Below are 20,346 nucleotides of genomic sequence, written 5' to 3'. Positions count from 1 at the left end.
TTATTGTTTTTTTTTTAATATTATTGAAAAATTTACTATATTTAATAAGGGCAAATTATTATTCTCTCTTATAAAATATAAAATAATAAAATTCATTAATTAATTTTAAATTTCAAAAAATATATTAATTTTTTTAATTCTTTTTAAAAAATTTATTAAATTAGTTAATTTATTAATTTTAATTATTTTTGAATAATTTTAATTATTAAATATTTATTATTTAATTTTTATAATATAAAAAACTCATTAATAAATATTTTAATATATTTTTAGAAATAGAGATTAATTGATAAAAATTTTTTATATAGATTAAATAGTAATTTTTTATATAATAAATAATATTTTAAAAATAAATTTGGTATGACAGTGCATAGTTCTTTAAGAAGTTTAAACCAAACTGAAAAATTATATCAAAATAAAAAAAAAATTAATATCGTGGAAATTGAATTTTATTTAATTATTTGATTTTAATTTTAATTTAAAAAAAGGTATCAAAATCAGAATCATACTGAGAAGCCAATTATATATATTTAATGATTTTAATGATGACCTTTTTATTAGATAGTTTCAGTAATATATTTTATATTTTAATATTGTTCAAATATAATTTTAAAATTATATTATCAAAACTAAAGGGTTTTATTTAAAAAATTAAAGCCTTAATTTTATAAAATATTAAATAATATATAATAAAAAATTATAAATAAGTAAGAATATAAACAAAATAAATTATTTAAAATTTAATTTGATGAAATGATTAGTTCATTGTGTTTGGTATATTCTCTTGGATTAATTTTATATTTAATATTATTTTACTATTTTTTTAAATTAAATAATTAATAGCAAAAATATTTATATTTTTTATTTTATTGTAATTATATATTATATTTTTTTAATTAAAATTTAATTTTTTTAAATTATTCTAGTTATACTTGCTATTAAAAACTAATAAAATTACTGCATCACTCCATCATATCAATACATCAAATAAATTTCAGAATAAAAATAATAATAATTTAAAAATTTACAGTAAAATTATAATAAAATTAAAAGTATAGAATTTTTTTTTATAATTATTTATTTTATTAATTCTTTTAGAAGTTGAAGGAATGCACACTGAATTTATAATTTCAAATAAATTATATATTTTTTTAGATACTTAAACAAGTGACAATCAAATACTTACTGTATATATTATTAATTCTTTAAAATATACTCTAAATATTAATATAATTTAAAAAAAAAATAGTGGATTAGATTATACTAGAGTTAGAAGAATAATTAATAAAAAATATTCTAAAAAATTATTTTATTATTTAAAAATGATTAGATTATACTAGAGTTAAAAGAATAATTAATAAAAAATATTCTAAAAAATTATTTTATTATTTTAATATTTTTAAATTAAATTCTGTTAAATATTATTTTAAATTATTTTTTAATATTTCATAATTAATGTATTTAATAAATTTTTTTTAACTATAGTTTTAAAGTAATACTAAATAGTAAATATGTTAAACTAATTTAAGAAAAATCAGTTGATAGTAATTTTAATTAAAATAAGATTAAAATAAATTATTATTATAAAATTATTAATAAAAATAAAAATAAAAATAATATGAATAGTAATTATTAAATATATTTAATAGTAAAAAAATAATTTAATAATTTTGTAAGCCTCAAAGTATACCAGTAATATAGGGTACGTTTAATAAAATATTAAAAAAATATAATTTAATTGATAAAAAATAAAAGTATAAAATAGAATCATAATAAAAAAATATAAAATTTTTTAGCGATTAATTTTAAATTTTATCCACGTGTGGCATAATAATATGGCATTGACATGATAAGTAATATAGTAATTTTATTAATTGGTATAAATAATAGCAGATATAATGAGTAATATAGTAATTTTGTTAATTGGTATAAATAATGGCTGGTACAATAAAATAAATTTAAAAAATTATATTTTAATTATTAAAAAAATATATGATGTAATTATAACAAGATAAAAAATATAAATGTTTTTTTGCTATTAATCTTAAATTAAATTATTCATATAACTTAAATATAATTTTTTTAACTATTAAATAATTATTAATAATATTATAATCATATATTCTAGTTAGTTACAAAAATGTCTAACTATATGATTTAAATAATTTAATTAATTTATTTCATTTAAATAGATTATAAATATGTATGGCTATATATTTAATATTTTAGAAATAAATATTCTAATTATATATGTTTATATTTATTAACTATATATAAATTAATATAATATTTTTATTAAGAATTATATATAATATATATTAATATTAATTCTATCATTATTTAAATATTACTATTTTCATTTAAATGTTAGTTATTTATTATTTTAAAATAAATATAAAAATATTGTATTTTTTATATGCAACAATCAAAATTAAAATTAAAATAGAATAACATGAGAATTATATTGAAATGGAATTATTTAGAACTGTATGGAAACTATATCATGATTTATAATTATACCGAACAACTCTGCTAATAACCTCCTAAACTAATATTAGCATGCAAATATGTGGAATTAGGGAAAAAAGATAAGTTACAAGAGTCTAATAAGCAGAAACATAAACAAAAATCATTCAATAAAATATATGATCGTATGAATGCGTCACAACACAAACAATTCATATCAAAATGGATTTGTCACCAGTAACTTTCTACAAATTTCAGTAGTACCTGACTCACAACGGGTGCTTCTTAAAACTTTCTGTTAAACATAACATAACATATCTATAGTGTCAGGGGCGTAGAATGGATCTCAGCCTGAACTTCCATATCTGTTATAATATATCATAACAGGACGAATCCAGGATAGGGCCAGGGATAGAGTTGTAAACGAATCAAACTTTTCGTGAGCTATTTGAGACTTGACTCGATAAAAACTTATCAGGCTCGATTCAAACTCGATCGGACTCAATTCAATTTCTAAACGAGCCGATCTCGAACTTAATTTTTAGACTCATTTATTAAATGAGTCAAACTTGAGCTCCGTAGTATTCGGCTAGTTAAGATTCGTGAAGAGGCGCGTTAAGAGACTCGTTAAAAGGCTCGTGAACAGACTCGTTAAAAGACTCATAAACTCATTAAGTTGCTCGTCAAGCAGGCTCATTAAGGCTCATTAAGAGACTCGACTCGATTCGATTACACCCTGCCACTTAATCTATTTATTATATATAATGTTAATTTTTATATTTTTATACCTTAATTTTATAGCTATATTATTAATTTATATTTATTTTTCATTATATGTCTTTTTAAGTAAATACTCTTTTTAAACTATTAAATCGCTTAATAAATTATTATTATTACTTTCATAGGTTTATATATGTTTGTATGATTATTTTCCTATTTAATATTATCCATTTAATTTTATAAATTAAAATTTTATATAATTTCAATATAAATCAATATAATTTTATTGATAAAATTTAAATTAATGTATAATTATATAATTTAAATTGATTATACTTATATTAATATATTTATTTTATGTAATATTTTATATTTATATTATATATATAGTATTTTTTATACAATAAAATAATTTAATATAAATTATATATTTAAATAAAAATAAATAATTATATATGAATAATGAAATGATAACTTATAAATAATCAATGATAATATATTAATAAATTTTATATAAAAATATCTATTAATACTAATAATAAAATTATACTAATTTAATTAAAACTATATAATTTTAAAAAAATTTTCTATCCCTCACTTTTATAGACTGTTTATATATAGATTTATATATTTATTATATATATTTCAATTAATTTTTCATGTAATATAAATATTTAAATAAATAATTATTAAATTTAGTATTATATCATTAATTTTATATAAAAATTTATAATTAGTATTTAAATAATAAATATTATTTGATATTATAAATAAATAAATATTTAAATATTAAAACCTAAATAATAAAAAAATAAAAGATTTAAATATTAAAATCTAAATAATAAAAAAAATTAATCATTTATCATCTACATAATCCAAAACTTTTGAAAAACCACATTTTATTAATTATTAGACCACAAACTCCCTTTCATAAAATCACTATAGATAAGTTATTGAAATAATATCCTCTTATCCTACTTCGGATACTTACAAGGATGGAGGGATAAAACTTTTCTATAAGTAAATATTTTACTTTTTATTGTATTTTAAATTAAGAATTTGATTATAATAGATTTTAATTAAATTATATTTAATTTTATTAAAAAATTTTTTATTTTTAAATTTAAATTTTTAATATTTAAATATTTAAATTAATTAAGTTTTATTAACGAGATTTTTAATCGAGTTTTGGAGTTTGAATTAGACTCGTTATTAGTTTAAACTAGTCATGAAAATTGAAGTTTCAATTAGAATCATTATTAATTTAAATAAATTTTTCACTAGTCGAACTCGAATTGAGTTTAATTATAATATTTAATTTTTGAGTCGAATTAAAAATCGAGTCGAGTTTGAACTCGACCTTATAAAATTTTTTAATAAACGAGTTTGAAGTTATAAAAACTCGACTCAATTTAATTACATGTCTATCAATAATAAGATTTTATGATTTTCAGAGAAACAATGATGGAAAAAGAATCAATTTCTAAGGGAGGAGAAGATATTGGCTACAAATGCAGCAATGTTAAGAAGGCAAAACTACAGTCAACTCTCGCAGCTCTTCTTGATGATCCTATACTCGCGGATGTACCTAGGAAACCCACCTTAACGGATGTTGACATTCTCACTAGTCTTGAATTTGGCAGTGCTATACGCATCTCCATCCTTAAACTAGATGGCACCTCGTTTGGTATGTGTACCATACACTTCTCTTGTTGGTGTTTTTACAATTAGGTTAAAAATGCCACATGTGACCACAGTTGACTAATTGATTGATTTTGTTGAAGATGTGGCAATGATGAATTCAACAACAATTAAAGATTTGAAGCTTGCAATATAGAAGAAAGTGATTGAAATGGAGCAATCCAAGATGAGACATCGCCATATTTCATGGTAAGCTAAATTTCATGGTAAGCTAAATAATTGCATGCGTTTGTTTGTTGTGCACAAATTTATTACATTGTATTGCCACATCTACTATAACATCCGTTTGCATTTTTCATATCATTTGAAATTAGAAATCCTTCTTCATCACATAATGGTTAGACAATGTTAAACTTCAAAGAATAATTTCAAGGATCTTATACAACTACTTGGAATAATGGTTTTGGCTCCCACATCACCTTTAGCTACCTATTATCCTGCATAAATTATGAAGCCATTCAGATTTAGTTGAGAATACTAGTATGCTATTCACATTTGTTAATCAAAAGAAACTATTTTCTCAAATCACTTGCTTTCCTATCTATGTGGAAATATCAAGTGAACTGGGATGTGTATATGTCCTATGAATTTTGAGTAATTGTGTCCCAAATGCAGGTTAATTTTGTCCCCTATGTCATGTCAAAGGGTTTTGGAAAGCATTCCAAGAGGAGAAAACACCATTTCTTTCATGGGCTTAACAACATTGGCTTGTTATGACTTTGATTTATATTCTTTCTCCTAATCATGCTACAGCTGGAGAATGAACTTCTGAGGAGTCCGGTAAGTATGGGAAGCTTTCAATGCCAAAATCTCTCTTATTTCTGCATTTGATAGTATTATTGTATTGAAGATGAAGAATCCCTTAATATCTGAATCATACTCTGCATTGGATCCTTCACTTTCATTCTAATTTTCTTCTTCCTCTCCCTTAGATTGGAGGGTTCATGCATAGTATGATTAAGATAGTATTAGTTTATTGTCAATATTTAGACCTTATAATATTTAAAAGAACTCCCTGTCTAAGCTAGGTTTTTCTTTAAAATGGATTTTTGTTTATTTTGCAACTATTTCTTTCATCAGCATATCTATTTGCCTTCTGTATAGTGTGCTTGCCTATGCTTTATGAATTATGTTGCTACAATTTCCATGTCTGTAGGATTGCACTAGCCCAGGAATTGTTTATAGAAACTCTGTGAACATTTGGCTAGAATTGCAATTTAGGATTGCATGACTACTTTTTACTTTGATACTGGTTTTGGACTTTTTCCTAAGTTGATCTTTTAGTATATGATGGATCATTTATGATTTGTTTAAGGATGGTTTTACTATGTTGTCATTGAAATATGATTTGCTTATATGATTTGGGTTGCAGTGATTTTTGTAAAGTGCCATGCTAATATTTCATTACAATTTTTTTTTAAAAGCAAAACTACTGATTGTATTAATAAAATTCTATCAAACAAAGAGGGATATCATTCCAAACAGAGAGATGATTATATTTAATAGATTCTCTAGCCAAAATATGAACGGTTAGAGTAGTATTACGACGAATCCATCTAACAGAAATATCAGTTCTAGAGTCTAACAAAGATTTATAATCATTCAAAATTAAATCTCTACATAAGATAATTTAGTAAAAATGTTTCTCAAGTGCCTATCTAAACTCTGCATAAGATAATTTGGCAAAGATATTTCTTTCTCATCTCTTGAGCATAAATCATTAAAGTCTCCCGAACAAAACCACGGAAGAGAGTTTTTACGAGATAAAACTCAAATAAGGTTACAAGATTGACGTCGTCATTACGATTCCGGAAACCCATAATAACTAGTAAATCTCTATTGAACATTTACCTTCCGAAACAACCGAATTAATAAAATTTAAAGAAAAGCCAACCACAGAAACAGACTCATGATTTTTCCACATTAACGAAATGTCTCCTCCCAATCTTTGTCTATTGACTGAGAAACAACCATCAAAATGTAAAAAATTATGAAAAAAATTTCATATGAGAACTAAGAGTTTTTGTTTTCATCAAAAATAAAATGTCCGGCTTGTAACTAGACACCAAATTCTTCAATACATTAACTATTCGAGAATTGCCGCCATAAATCTACTAAAAAGGTCTGCATATTTTAAAAATTGATTAGATTGTATATGAGAAACATCCCACCATACAGAAATTATAAATGACGATCGGAATATTTATGGAGCTCCTAATTGGGACAACAACATCTATTTCTTTATCGATAGTCAATTGACACATATCGTCTTTCATAAAGAAGGGAAAAAAATAAATTAGGTTTAAAGAACAGGAAAACACGAGAGTATCGAGTTACAAAGGAACTATAGAGGGAAATTTGTGTCAATATTTCATTGCATTTTAAAGGGAGATTAAATTGGATCTATAATTTATGTTTCTCTAGTTGTCGACTTGTTGAGGTTGTTATATTCACCCTTTTCTTGATCTAGTTCAATAAATTTATGTATTAAATTGGTTGAATTGATCTGCATTTGCAGGCCATGATTTTTGTCTGCAATATCTAAATTTTTGACATGATTTTCTTGGACAAGGTAAGAAAAAGTGTCAAAACTGTCCAATTCAGATGTATATAATAGTTGCATGTTCAGTCAAAAGTGAGAAACTTCCATGGTAGTTTTAATAGCATAGCAGTAATTGAATCTTCCAAAAGACTTTCAAATTCATTTACTCTGCTTTTTTGCTGTAATGTCCATTGACATACTAAACATGGCCAAGAAAAATGGTAACAACATTTCACTAATCTTGCAAAATGAATTGTGTAAGACACTATTTATTTTTTCGGGTAATTTAACAAAATTTAAATAATGAAAAATTAAAAATTAAAAAATTAAAAGATTAAAAATTAAAATTTGTAATTTTGAAATTTAGATTCAAATCAATTTTTTTAGTTGGTTAATATTCATTGTGAAGGACTAATTTTCATTAAATTTCAAATAAATTTAAATTTCATTTACTTTTAATTTTAAAGGTTTCTTTTATTTTAATTAATTTAATATTTCAATTTTAATAAAAAAGTTAAAAAAAGTGAAGAAAACAAAAATTAATTTCAATTTAATTTTTATTTTAATACATTTCAATCATAACATTTGCTTCTTTTTTTGCACATTATTTTTAGCTATAGGATTAATCCTATAGTTAAAGCATTTTGTCCTATTTGATTTCAACCATCCAAATTTTCCTTTAATTCCTAACCATTAGATCTAGGGCTTTGGAGCCCAATATTATATCTCCCTAAATATTTCATAGGGGGACATGAGAAGTTGGGATTATTTGTTACATAAATTTGAGAGAATTTTGAGGAGCAATTTGAAAGAAACCAAGCCTCTTCTCCAAAACGCCTGCCTTTCACCCCAAAAACGACAGCCTCATCTCTCTCAACCTTGAGTCCAACGCTGACCTACGAGTAGACCTGGCCAAGGGCCGGTTTCAGTTTGAAACAAGCAATTTAGTTTGATTTACTGGTCGAACAGTAATCAGACTGATTTATGACAGTTTGAAATGGTTTTGATTTAGTTTTTATAACGGTTATGATCATGGATTTTATAATTTCAGTTTTAATTAAATTTAAATTATAAATGGTGAATACTGCTTGAATTTTAAAAAATTTAAAAATAAATTTAAATAAAATTAAATATAATATAATGAAATAAATAAGAATCTTAAATATTGTTGAATACATGTTTTAATTGTATAAAATGTATCCGTTTATATAATAAAAAAATAAATAATATTATATATAATATAAAAAATAATATTATATTTAATTGTAATAATATTTTTTATAAATTAAAAAGTTAAAATTTAATTATTCAATAATTTAATTTATTTATCTATTAATATTAACTATTATAATTTTATAAAATATTTATTTTATAAATATAAAATTAAACTGAATCGTTTGAATCGCTAATTCGAATTGGCCTCTTTCAATTTTAGTTTGCAGGAGAAAACTGTAACCGGTTCCTTAATTTAAGTTTCCGGTCCGGTTCAGAAACAGATTGATCGGTCTGGTTCACGGTCCCTGGCCACGTCTAACCACGAGAGTCCCCTTCACCCTTTCCCTCTTCACCCGACGAACCCATCTCCTTCCATTTGTCATCCCCATCGAGCACCCCAGTCTCCTCAACTAGTTCACAGAGCCAGCTCCCCATCTCCCGAATCATTCACGATACGCTGCCGGCACCCTCTTCTTCCTCCACTGACGAAACCTGCTCTGTCTCTCATCGCCCTCACCTTCTTCGTTTCTTCAACAGACCCGTATCCTCTCTCCGGAACCCATACCATTTTCCTGGACAGAACCCAACTTCTCCACGATCGGCGGCTTTCCATTCCTAAAATCGACTGCTACCAGCTCATTTTTCCTTCTCCTGCTCGTACCATCGAAGCCACCAGCGGGTGTAGCAGCGAGACCCACGCCCTTCTCCTTCTTCCCCATCATTTCCTCTCCCCCATCTCTGCCAGCATCGCCGCCCTTAGATCTCCCAGCAAAACCAAATCCCAAGCCGCACCCAGCTGATCCCTCGAGTTCGTGTCCCAGCAGCCGGGGGTCACCAGCGATCTCAATAAGACCTCGAGCATTACCAGTGAATCAACCACCATCAGGATCGAGCACTGTAGCACCATTTCCGTCAGCGATAGCGTCTCCCCTCTCACTTCACAGATGCACATCGCGCCAGACCAACGAAGCTGGACTGTAGTTCAACACCTGAGCTAAAGATTCTTCATTCACCGGATTCACAATCGGATTTCTTGCGCCGGAGACTTTGGTATTCACATAATTTACTTCCTTTGTCCATCTTTAATCTTTATTTCAAAAATTATCCCTGCTTTGAGCCCGAATGCTGTGATTACTGAGGTATAATTTCTAAAATTACCACCCATAATAATTTAATTTTGCTATAAATTGTTTACCTTATTTGCTTTGTTTATTTGCATCTTATTAATGCACAATGAAATGTATGCATTTTTTCTTTCAAAACAAAAAATTGATTTAATGTGAATTTGGTTAATCGTTAAATTTAGCGCATGATGGGACCTTTGCTTGTTGAGTAGGGGCTACTGATAAGTAAAACTCTTTCGGAAATAATTAACATGTTCGTTTTAATTGGGTGCCCAATGAGAAATGAATGGATGTTTGGGTTCATATTAATTCAGTCAATAAAACATACTCTCTTTGAGGCAGAATTGCCTTCTTAAATAAATAATAATTTCTTTTATAAATATTCAAAAGACTTTTTAAAATTTCGACCCTTAAATCTATTTCCAATAAAATATGGTTTATTCACTCACTTTGTCAAATTAAATAAATAAAAAGTTATTATCCTTTCTTATCTTAAAATTTGACTTCCACTTGACTATCTGGTCATGAGATGATGAAGATTTTTCTTCTTCCTCTGTTCATAAGGTTCATGTGCATCAGGATAATTTCATTAGATTGACTATCTTCATCCACTTTTATGGCCATTTAGCAAGGCCAAAGCCAACCAAACATTCCCTCTATTGTCATTTAAACTTAGTTGGTTTGCCTGTCACCACAAATGTGTGTTCCAATTGGAAAGGAGAAGAGGAATTGCTGCTGCCTTTTTACTTTTCAATTTCTATAAAATCAGTAATAAGATTTTATGATTTCTAGAGAGACTGATGGAAAAAGAATCAATTTCCAAGGGAGAAGAAGATATTGGCTACAATAGCAGCAATGTTAAGAAAGCAAAACTGCAGTCAACTCTTGCAGCTCTACTTGATGATCCTATACTCGCCGATGTACCTAGGAAACCCACCTTAACCGATGTTGATACTCTCATTAGTCTTGAATTGGGCAGTGCTATGCGCATCTCCGTCCTTAAACTAGATGGCACCTCATTTGGTATGTGCACCATACACTTCTCTTGTTGGTATTGTTGCAATCAGGTTAAAAATGCCACATGTGAGCACAATTGACTAATTGATTGATTTTGTTGAAGATGTGGCGATGATGAATTCGGCGACAGTCAAAGATTTGAAGCTTGCAATAAAGAAGAAAGTGATTGAAATGGAGCAATCCAAGATGGGTCATCGCCATATTTCATGGTAAGCTAAATTTCATTGAATAAATTCCCTTCTTCCAATCTTTTTTGGATTAGTTGTGTATAGTCCGAGCAATACTTTTTCTGGTTAATGTTAATGTTTCAATTCATTGCTGGTAAACTTTACAGTATATGAATTTGGTTTTTTTAAATTTATTTTATTTTATTTTTTAATCAGCAAGTTTTTGTGGTTGCAGGAAGCATGTATGGGAAAATTTTGCAATATCCTGCAATAATCAAAAGCTCCTTGATGACAACTCTGCACTTCATGATTTCGGCGTCCGCAATAATTCTCAGGTTTTAGTTCTACTTCTTGCAATTATTTCGTGGAGGTTTATGAGTTGCATGTGTTAGTTTGTTGTGCACAAATTTATTACATTATATTGCCACATCTATTATAAAATCCATTTGCATTTTTCATGTCATTTGAAATTAGAAATCCTTCTTCACCGTGTTCATCACAGAAAGGTCAGACAATGTTAAACTTCAAAGAATAATTTCAAGGATCTCGTACAACTACTTGGACTGATGGTTTTGGCTCCCACATCACCTTTAGCTATCCATTATCGTGCATAAATTATGAAGCCATTCAGATTTTTGAGGATACTAGTGCTATTCACATTTGTTAATCAAAAGAAACTATTTTTCTCAAATCACTTGCTTTAGTATCTATGTGGAAATATCAACTGAATTGGGATGTGTGCATGCCCTGTGAATTTTGAGTAATTGTCTCAAATGCAGGTTAATTTTGTCCCCTATGTCATGTCAAAGGGTTTTGGAAAGCATTCGAAGAGGAGAAAACACCGCTTTTTTCATGGGCTTAACAACATTGGCCAGTGATGATATTATTTCTCCTAATGATGCTACAGCCATAGAATGAACTCCCACAGAGTCTTTGCTGACGAATTTCTGAGGATTCTGGTAAACATGGGAAGCTTTCAATGCCAAAATCTCTTATTTCTTGCATTTGATAGTATTATTGTATTGAAGATGAAGAATGCCTTAATATCCGAATCATACTCCGAATTGGATCCTTCACTTTCATTGTAATCTTCTTCTTCTTCTCCCTTAGATTGGAGGGTTCATGCAGAGTATGACTAAGTAACTAAATTACTATTTCTGCGCTAAATTGATTTTTTCATCAACAAAGTGCTTGTCAAAAGTTGGATAGCCCTTCACACGTGTGAGAATTGAATTGCAGGTGTACAAGGACGATAAGATCTTAACTATGATGTGAATTGCGCAGATCTAACTTCTAATTAAACGACTGGACGAAAGAAATAAAGAATTGAATTTCCATTGGGTCTCTTTAATAAATGCTGAATAATTGAATTGAAATTAAAAGTAATATTGAGATAGCAATAGATTGCAGTTGAATAAAATGTCGGAATTTGCTGAATTTTGGAATTGGAACTGAATTTGCTTTTAGAAGTTGTAAAAGTGGACTAAATTGCTATATGTAAAGGTGAAGCAGGACTGAATTGGAAATGTAAAGATAATTTGAACTTGAAATTGTCTGAATTTGGGATTATAATGGTTGAATGTCAGATTGGATTGAAATTGGAACAAGCTAAACCAGATTGAAATTCGAATTTGCAAATGATAATAGAGCTGATTGGTGATATAAGGAATTGAAATGTCAAATTTTGGACTAAGATATGGGCTTTTTGCAACTTGCTTATAATGAAATTTTGTTTTTAGATCTTGAACTTTTTTTAAAAAAAATTATTAATTCATTCGTATTTTAAAATTATTTAATTAAAATATTTCTTTATTTTGCTTGTGATCCATCGCTTGCTTGTGATCCATTCCTTTATTTAATTCATTCCTTACACCTTTAATAATAGTTTGCTTGTGATCCATCGCTTGCAACAGGGAGACGATGGTTCGGCTGCACTTTGCACAGTTTTGGGTACAGGTTCATCAACTTCCTTTTGGATCTGTTAATGTCGTTACTACTAAGCAATTGGGGGATTTTATAGGGTCTGTTATCTCATATGAAAATATTGTTACTATGGGGCGTTGGAGAAGCTATATGCAAATTTGGGTTGTAATTGATGTCTGATCCTCTAAAGGCATTTGAAAAAATTCCAAACCTATAGAGGAACATATTTTATAGTGGATTTTAGGTATGAAAGGCTGCCAACAATTTTATTTTCTTTATGGACGAAAAATTATGTCCATCTTTATTTGATATGAATATTGTGTCAACAATAAAATATTAAAGGGTATTTGGTTTAGAGCGAATTTAAAGCAATCCTCAAGGATCAAGAACTCCTTTTTTTTTTTTAGAAATAAAACAGGGGCAGAAGTGCACAGCTTACCCATAGCCACCTTTTCTTCTCCACGTGTGCATGGAATGCATGAGGTACATGATGTTAACAGAATTATTGATACTAGTACCAAAGGAAAAGGTGTGCTAATTAGTGATACTATTATGGATGATGAGCCCATTGAAGAGGCTGAAACTGATGTTGTGATGATTCCTTTTGATGCTAGTAATAAAAGAATGGATAGGGGTTGTGCAATCTTCAAAGGATGGGCAAGCGAGTTCAAGTGAGTTGTTCATTTCTACCTCTAAATTTTCGTCTGATAATGTCTCAACAGTGGGTCTGAGTGGTCAGGCCTACCGAGAGCTATGAATTGTTTAAGTTGGAACTACCAAAGTCTTGGCAATCCTTGAGCAATTTGTGTTTTAAAGGATTTATTAGTTGCCAAAAAAACTTAATATTGTATTTTTTTTGGGAGACTTTTAGTTCAACAAAATAAAATTGAAGAAAAAAAATCTAGTTTTGGCTACGATGGGTGTTTTTGTATTAATAGTCTGGGCGGTAGTGGTGGTCTGGCTGTTTTATGAAAAAATATTGCTTTAGTTGATATTACAATTTATTCATGTCATTTTATTGATATGCATATTAATTTTGGTGCTTTTGTTTTACGGTTGACTGGGTTTTGTGGTGCCCGAAAAGGGGCAGGCGTTAAGAGTCTTGGAATTTGCTAAAAACTTTGGTAGGTAGATCCTCTCTTCCTTGGGTTTGTATAAGGGGTGATAAAAGGGGAGATTTGTCGCATCCTGATAGTATTTTATATTATCCTCGTGAGACTATTAGTGCATGCCAGCTCTCGGACCTTCCGCTTGGGCTATTGCTTCACTTGGAAACGTGGTAGGGGATAGATAGGTGAGTTAGTGAAATGCTTGATTTGACTTTCGCTTATCAATAATGGATTGATATCTTTCCCAATTACATATTGTCTAATCTTCAGGCTCGTGTTCCTGATCACTTTCCAATCTTTCTTGAAACATTTAGAGAAGTCTGGAGCATTGTGCTAAGACTGTTTCGATTTGAAAATTTTTAGCTATTATATGTTGAAATTACAGATGTGGTTAGGGAATCTTGGTGTTCCTCTAGTAGCCAATAAATTCTTACCATAATTAATCAATGTGGAAAGGACCTTTAGTTTTAGGGTGAGCAACTTCATGGAAATTTTTAGAAAGAAATTAAAGCCATTAGAAGGGAGATGGCTACTTTTCATGACGAAGAGGATGATGTATCTGTTTATATAATAGATAGAAAGGCTAATTTGAATAGAATTTTAACTGAGGAAATTTTTTGAAAACAAAGTGTTAAATCCTTCCAGCCCAAAAAATGGGATTGTAACTCTCATTTTTTCTATGCTCAAGCATTTTCCATGAAATGTTTTAACTTTGTGGATTCTCTCCATAATTCTATAGGTGACCGGGTTACAGATAAGGAAGGGATATGAACTTTAATTATGGACTACTTTTCTAATTTTTTTTTTCCTACTAGAGAAAATTATGAGCCAGATACTAATCTTATTGAGTTGAAGATTTCTCCTCTTTGAAATGAAAATCTGATTGCTCTAACAGCAGAAGAAATTAAGAGGGTTGCTTTTCAAATGCATCTAGATAAGTCTCTAGGACCTGATGGCATAAATCCAACTTTTTTTTTTTTCCAAAAATTTTGGGATATTGTTGGTGACTCTGTGATACAAGTTGCCAACAGTTTAATCCTTGCAATTTTCCGAACAATCTGAATAATATAATTATTGTGCTGATTTCTAAAGTGGACAAGCATCTACTCTTAAGGATCTTTGGCTTATTTCTCTATGTAATGCAATTTACAAGGTTTTTGCTAAAACACTTGCAAACAAGTTACAAATTTTTTTAGAGGCCCTTATTTCGCTAGCACAATCAGCTTTCATTCCGGCAAATATATTATTGACAATGTTATAGTAGCTTTTGAAGTTGTTCATCATATGAGGAGGAAGACAAAAGGGAGAAAAGGGAAATTGCATTGAAGGTTGACAATAGTAAAGCCTATGATCAAGTGGACTAGGAATTCCTGAGACTTTTATGCTATCTGTACTTTTGATATTCTATTGCGCTTTAATGGTTGTGAGTTTGGACCTATCATCCCGCATAGAGGTCTCTCACTGGATAATCCTTTATCTCCGTATTTGTTCATTCTTTATGCAGAAGGATGCTCGACACTTTTTTGACAAGCCGAAAATAGAGGGACAATCCATTGCTCTAAAATTTTTAGAAGACTCTTGCTTTGTCTCATCTTCTTTTTGTAGATAATAGCTTTTTCTTCTTTAGAGCTGATGCTAATGATTGCATAATAGTTAAACTGATTCTCCATACCTATGAGAATACCTTTGGTCAAGCAGTTAATTTGAAGAAATCTGGTATCTTTTTTAGCTCGATTGTTCCTAATGAGACTGAGTTTATGGCTTGTGGTGAGTTGGAAGTCTCTTCTCCTCTTAACAATGGCAGATATTTGGGTCTCCCGTCCATGATTAGTAGGAATAAAAAGCAAATTTTCTCATTTCTTAAAGTGATTGGAAGTAGATTAATTATTGGTAAGGAAAGTTCCTCTCTAGTGCTGGCAAGGAGATTTTGTTAAAAGCAGTCGCTCAAGCTATCCCTTCATATTGTGTGAGTGTTTTTTCTATCCCGATCTTCTTGTATGAAGAATTATAATGGATGATGAATTCCTTTTGGTGGGGTTCGAATAGTAATGGACAAAGAAGGATTCATTGGTTATCTCGGGAGAAAATGTGTTTAGGTAAGGAATATGGTGGTATGGGGTTTTGTAGCCTTCATCACTTTAATATTGCAATGCTTGGTCAACAAGACTAGAGGATTGTCTCTAAGCCTAATTCTTTTCTTAGTAAGATCTTCACAGCCAAATATTTTTCAAAAGGTGATTTTCTAAGTGTAGTTGAGGGTTTTAACCGAAGTTTTATTTAGAAAACCTTATTGCAGTCACAAGCATTGCTTTCTAAAGGCATTAGATGGAAGGTAGGGAATAGTTCGAAGATTCGAGTATAAGAGGACCCATGGATTAATGATGATCATTCTTTTTCATAGCTACTCCATCCATTAATGACCTTGAGGATTTTATAGTTGCTAGGTTGGTTAATGAAGATAGAAGGAGTTGGAATAGATCTCTCCTGGAAGAACTGTTAGTGTCCATTGATGTTGAGAGAATCATTCGCATTCTGTTAAGTATGATGGATCGAGATGATAAACTAATTTGGCATTTCACTAAGTCTGGTAGGTATACTGTCAAGTCTAGCTACCATGTTGCAGTGCATTTCGACACTAAGTTGGCTCACTCTATTGTCCTTGGAGGATGGAAGAGAATTTGGAACCTACACATGCCTCCGAAATTTAAAATTTTCATGAGATGCTTATTATGAAGGACCTATGTCTAGACAACCTTGTGGCTTTTTGTTTATTTCCACTGTCCAACACCCGGATTATATATAGGACCCATGCTTGGATGGCCTCATGGCCTTTTATGAATCTGTTCGTTTCCATGGTCCAACGCTCGGATTATATGCAGGACTCATGCTCGGATGACCTTGTGGCTTTTTGTTTGTTTCCATGGTTCAACGCCCGGATTATATACGGGACCCATGAATGGATGACCTTGTGGCTTTATGAATTTGTTTGTTTCTATAGTCCAATGCCCAGATTATATGCGGGATTTATGCCTGGATGGCCTTGTCTCCGTGCTTTCATCCATCCAATGTTTCTTTCTTTCCTATAAAAAAAAAAAAAAAGAAACTTGAAGAATGCATCTAGTTTTATAACATTTCCATAAATCACAAATATTTTTCTAAGGATAAAATAAAAGGTTCGGTCATCTGTCTTGACCAATTTCAAAGCTGAGAGTTGGACTCAGGAGCTGAACATCCATGACACTCTCCTCATGGCCACACATATTAACACTCAATCCTTCTGCAAATACATGAGTAACCCCTATAAGTTCACTGTCAGGGGTAGTTTCAGGAATTATTATCTCGCGCTTGGGTCTCCTCTTGATCTTTGCATTGCCCGAAAGTAACCTACAATCTTCTAACGCACCAAAGTATTTGCTCAATGCTCAAATTGTTAAGATCTGCTTCATTGACCATTGAAGGCATGTTTTGTCTACTATCATGGGTGGAAAAAATAATGGCATCCTCATTGGTAGGAATCTTAGCAACAGTTCATAAATTACTGGCCATTTTGAGAGAGAGAGAGAAAAGGAACAAGAGATTGACTTTAGTCCAAATGAACTTAAAGGATTCATTGGATTTTTCGATAACGGAACCAAATAATGTTGCTGAAACTAAAATAATGAGGTGGCCAAAATGGAGCTATGTTGTGATTGGCTAATCTTGCAAGATAAAGAAAGTGAGGTGGTAGGTTTCCACGACAGCCACTCTGACGCTCAAGTCAGTGAACTGGAGAAAATGGTGAATGAAGAACTTAAGAGTATTTGTGTGGAAGAATAGAATAGCTTTGCCTTTGTAATCGTTTTTCTTTTATACTGTAAGAAGATGAAGATAAATATAGCATTTTCTAACGATCTGGCAATGATATGACCGACTTGTTGGTAAGGGATCTTCACTGGCTAATTGGTCTGGAATCTCATGATTGCAGGTATAAAGAGGATCCAGTGGATTGTAACTGTTAACGGTAACTTTCTTATGGATTCTTGCCCTGCAATTGAGAGGGCGAGTTTGTCCGACTTGAGTCTGATCTGTCTTGAGGTCGACATTAAGCGCCTATGTCTTCTTTTCTACGGGTGAGACCGTGTATAGGTTTATTAGATCCTTGTCACATGTCACTGTCTTATAATAACAGCTCACTGCCTACTTTATACGAATTTTATGTAGTATCAGAAACCATATGATACTTTTTTATATTTTTCCTAAAAAATAACAATGCATCCGTTCTCTTTTACCTATTGTTTAAGGTTTTTACATAATAATGACAAGTAAGTCACGTAAATTATAATGGAATATTCCTTAATTTAACTAAAATACACTTCCTTTCACTTAATCACTTCAATTTTCAATAATTTTCTCTTCCCTATCCACTTAAAAGTTAGAATAATTAATCAATGGATAAAAATAAATGATGAAAATAGATTTTACAAAACTATTAAAATAATGATCCAGTTTAATAGATATAAAAATAAAATTAAAAAATAAAAATTAATTAGTAATCCTTAATTTTCTCGGGTGGAGTATATAATTTTTAATAAAATAACTTTTCCAAGTAAGAAGAGCGTGTAATTTTAAAGCTAATAAAATAATTTGAGTATATAAGTTTTCGTTTGCAAAGAAACAAGAGAAAAAATTGAAAAGTCCATAGAAATCCGCTAATCAAAAGTAAAAAAAACACAAGGTACTTGAAAAAATTTATATGGTTTGTTAAAATTTCTGAATAGTGAATTCAACTGTGAGTTGTAATAACTTAAATGGTAGATTTAACAAATAAAGCGACGACTAAGAGATGAATTTCAATTAAATCTATATATTTTAATGAAAATTTCAAATTTACTATAGTTTTGTTCATCTAATATTTTCAAATTTCAACTGAATATTAAACAAATGAAGAAGATAAAAAAGAGAATAAAAATAATTGATCAGCAAAGGGCCAGAGTCTCAAAATATTGATAAGCATCAAGCCATCCAAATTGCAATGAATTATCCCTTACAGATGTTCTTCCTACAATGCCTAACAAATTTTTAACTTTTTTAACAATTTTGTATTTAAAATTATAAAAATTTATTTGACTATTCGCTAATACCTTAAAGATCCTTTTTGCCTAATATAAATTATATATAATTTTCAATAAGAATCTTATGCTATGGTTTATATAATTTTTTTTTTGAAATGATAATTGGGAGAGTAGAATATGAGATCTCTCAAATTTATTCAGATCCACTTACTATTAAATTAAGTCTGTGAGTGCATTATGTTCTATATAGTTACTAATTATATAACTTTAATTAAAAGCTGCATGCCATAACTAATAAATAGTGATATATCATATTACTAAGATGTGATTCACACATATTAATTTATAACATAGTTCCTAAGATTTAGAAGAATCTACAATTTAGTTACTACTATTTTAATAATAAATAATTTAGTTCTTTTTCGGTCCATTAACAAAATAATCCTATTAAAATTTACTGTTAAATTATAATAATTTAATTTTTTAAATTTTTACATTTTATAATAGTTTAATCCATTTAAATTTAAAATTTTAAAATAATTTAATCGTTATAATTTTAATACTTATAATAATTTAGTCTCATTAATTTAAGTTGATTTTTTCAATTAATAGTTGACTAATGGTAAATTTAATGGAATGATTAATTATTAATAAAATAAAAAATCCAAGGACTAAATTGTTTACTGTTAAACTTTGTTAAATCTCATAGATTATATTGTAAATTACTCTATAATTAAAAACTATAAATTAATTAATATATTTATGAATAAAATAATAAATACATACATATACATATATAATCTATGTAAATAGAATAAATTATAATTAATTAATTAAATTATTTAAATTATATTGTTGAAAATTTTTAATAACTAATATATATATATACATATTATAATATTGTTAATAATCATTTAATAAGGAGAAGACTCAAATTAATAATTTAATTTATAAAATTAGATAATATTAAATATAAAAATAATAAAAAAGATAGTGCATATATATACACATAATGAACTTTAAGTCTCCAATGACTCATAATTAATTATTTTATTTATATTCTTACTTATTTATAATTTTTTATAAGATATTATTTAATAATTTATAAAATTAAGGTTTAAAATCTTTAAATAAAATCATATAATTTTGATAATATAATTTATCAAATTATTTGAACTATATTAAATATAAAATATACTATTAAAACTATATAATAGAATTATAATATCATTAAAAATATTTTTTCAGTACAATTCAGTTTCTATAATATATTTTTTTTCAGTTCTAATAATGTTTGATATGGTTCTTCAG

General features: G+C 28.5%; 1 protein-coding gene and 1 pseudogene across 4 annotated transcripts; both read left to right on the top strand.

Annotated features, from left to right (window-relative positions):
* The first annotated feature begins 4,647 nt into the window (after nucleotides 1–4,647).
* On the top strand, nucleotides 4,648–5,629 carry LOC110608956 (annotated as a pseudogene).
* A 3,288-nt stretch (nucleotides 5,630–8,917) lies between these two features.
* LOC110609755 (U11/U12 small nuclear ribonucleoprotein 25 kDa protein) lies at nucleotides 8,918–13,237 on the top strand. 4 transcript variants are annotated; one of them, XR_002487079.2, is made up of 6 exons: nucleotides 8,920–9,694; nucleotides 10,561–10,791; nucleotides 10,889–10,994; nucleotides 11,188–11,287; nucleotides 11,732–11,911; nucleotides 12,866–13,237. XR_002487079.2 is itself a non-coding variant. In XM_043952301.1 (5 exons), the coding sequence occupies exons 2-5, from the start codon at nucleotides 10,569–10,571 to the stop codon at nucleotides 11,828–11,830; spliced, it is 528 nt and encodes a 175-aa protein (XP_043808236.1). In that variant the 5' UTR covers nucleotides 8,918–9,783; nucleotides 10,561–10,568; the 3' UTR covers nucleotides 11,831–12,135. The 4 variants fall into 4 exon arrangements, 3 of the variants coding, with proteins under 3 accessions (XP_043808236.1, XP_043808239.1, XP_021605235.1); XM_043952301.1 differs by lacking the exon at nucleotides 12,866–13,237 and having other exon boundaries at nucleotides 8,918–9,783; nucleotides 11,732–12,135; XM_043952304.1 differs by lacking the exons at nucleotides 11,732–11,911; nucleotides 12,866–13,237 and adding an exon at nucleotides 11,455–11,723 and having other exon boundaries at nucleotides 8,918–9,694.
* The last annotated feature ends 7,109 nt before the right edge of the window (nucleotides 13,238–20,346 follow it).

This window comes from Manihot esculenta, chromosome 2 (genome assembly GCF_001659605.2).
Source record: "Manihot esculenta cultivar AM560-2 chromosome 2, M.esculenta_v8, whole genome shotgun sequence".
In the NCBI taxonomy this organism is placed as follows: Eukaryota; Viridiplantae; Streptophyta; class Magnoliopsida; order Malpighiales; family Euphorbiaceae; genus Manihot; species Manihot esculenta.
Note: the sequence above shows the minus strand (reverse complement) of the source record. Positions and strands in the feature narration are given on the sequence as shown.

What these genes read in the sequence shown, in the direction of transcription:
- LOC110609755 (XM_043952301.1), top strand. Translation starts at nt 10,569, where the DNA reads ATGGAAAAAGAATCAATTTCCAAGGGAGAAGAAGATATTGGCTACAAT. An exon ending in ACTAGATGGCACCTCATTTG is followed by an intron (nt 10,792 to 10,888) that starts GTATGTGCACCA and finishes ATTTTGTTGAAG; the next exon opens with ATGTGGCGATGATGAATTCG. An exon ending in GGTCATCGCCATATTTCATG is followed by an intron (nt 10,995 to 11,187) that starts GTAAGCTAAATT and finishes TTGTGGTTGCAG; the next exon opens with GAAGCATGTATGGGAAAATT.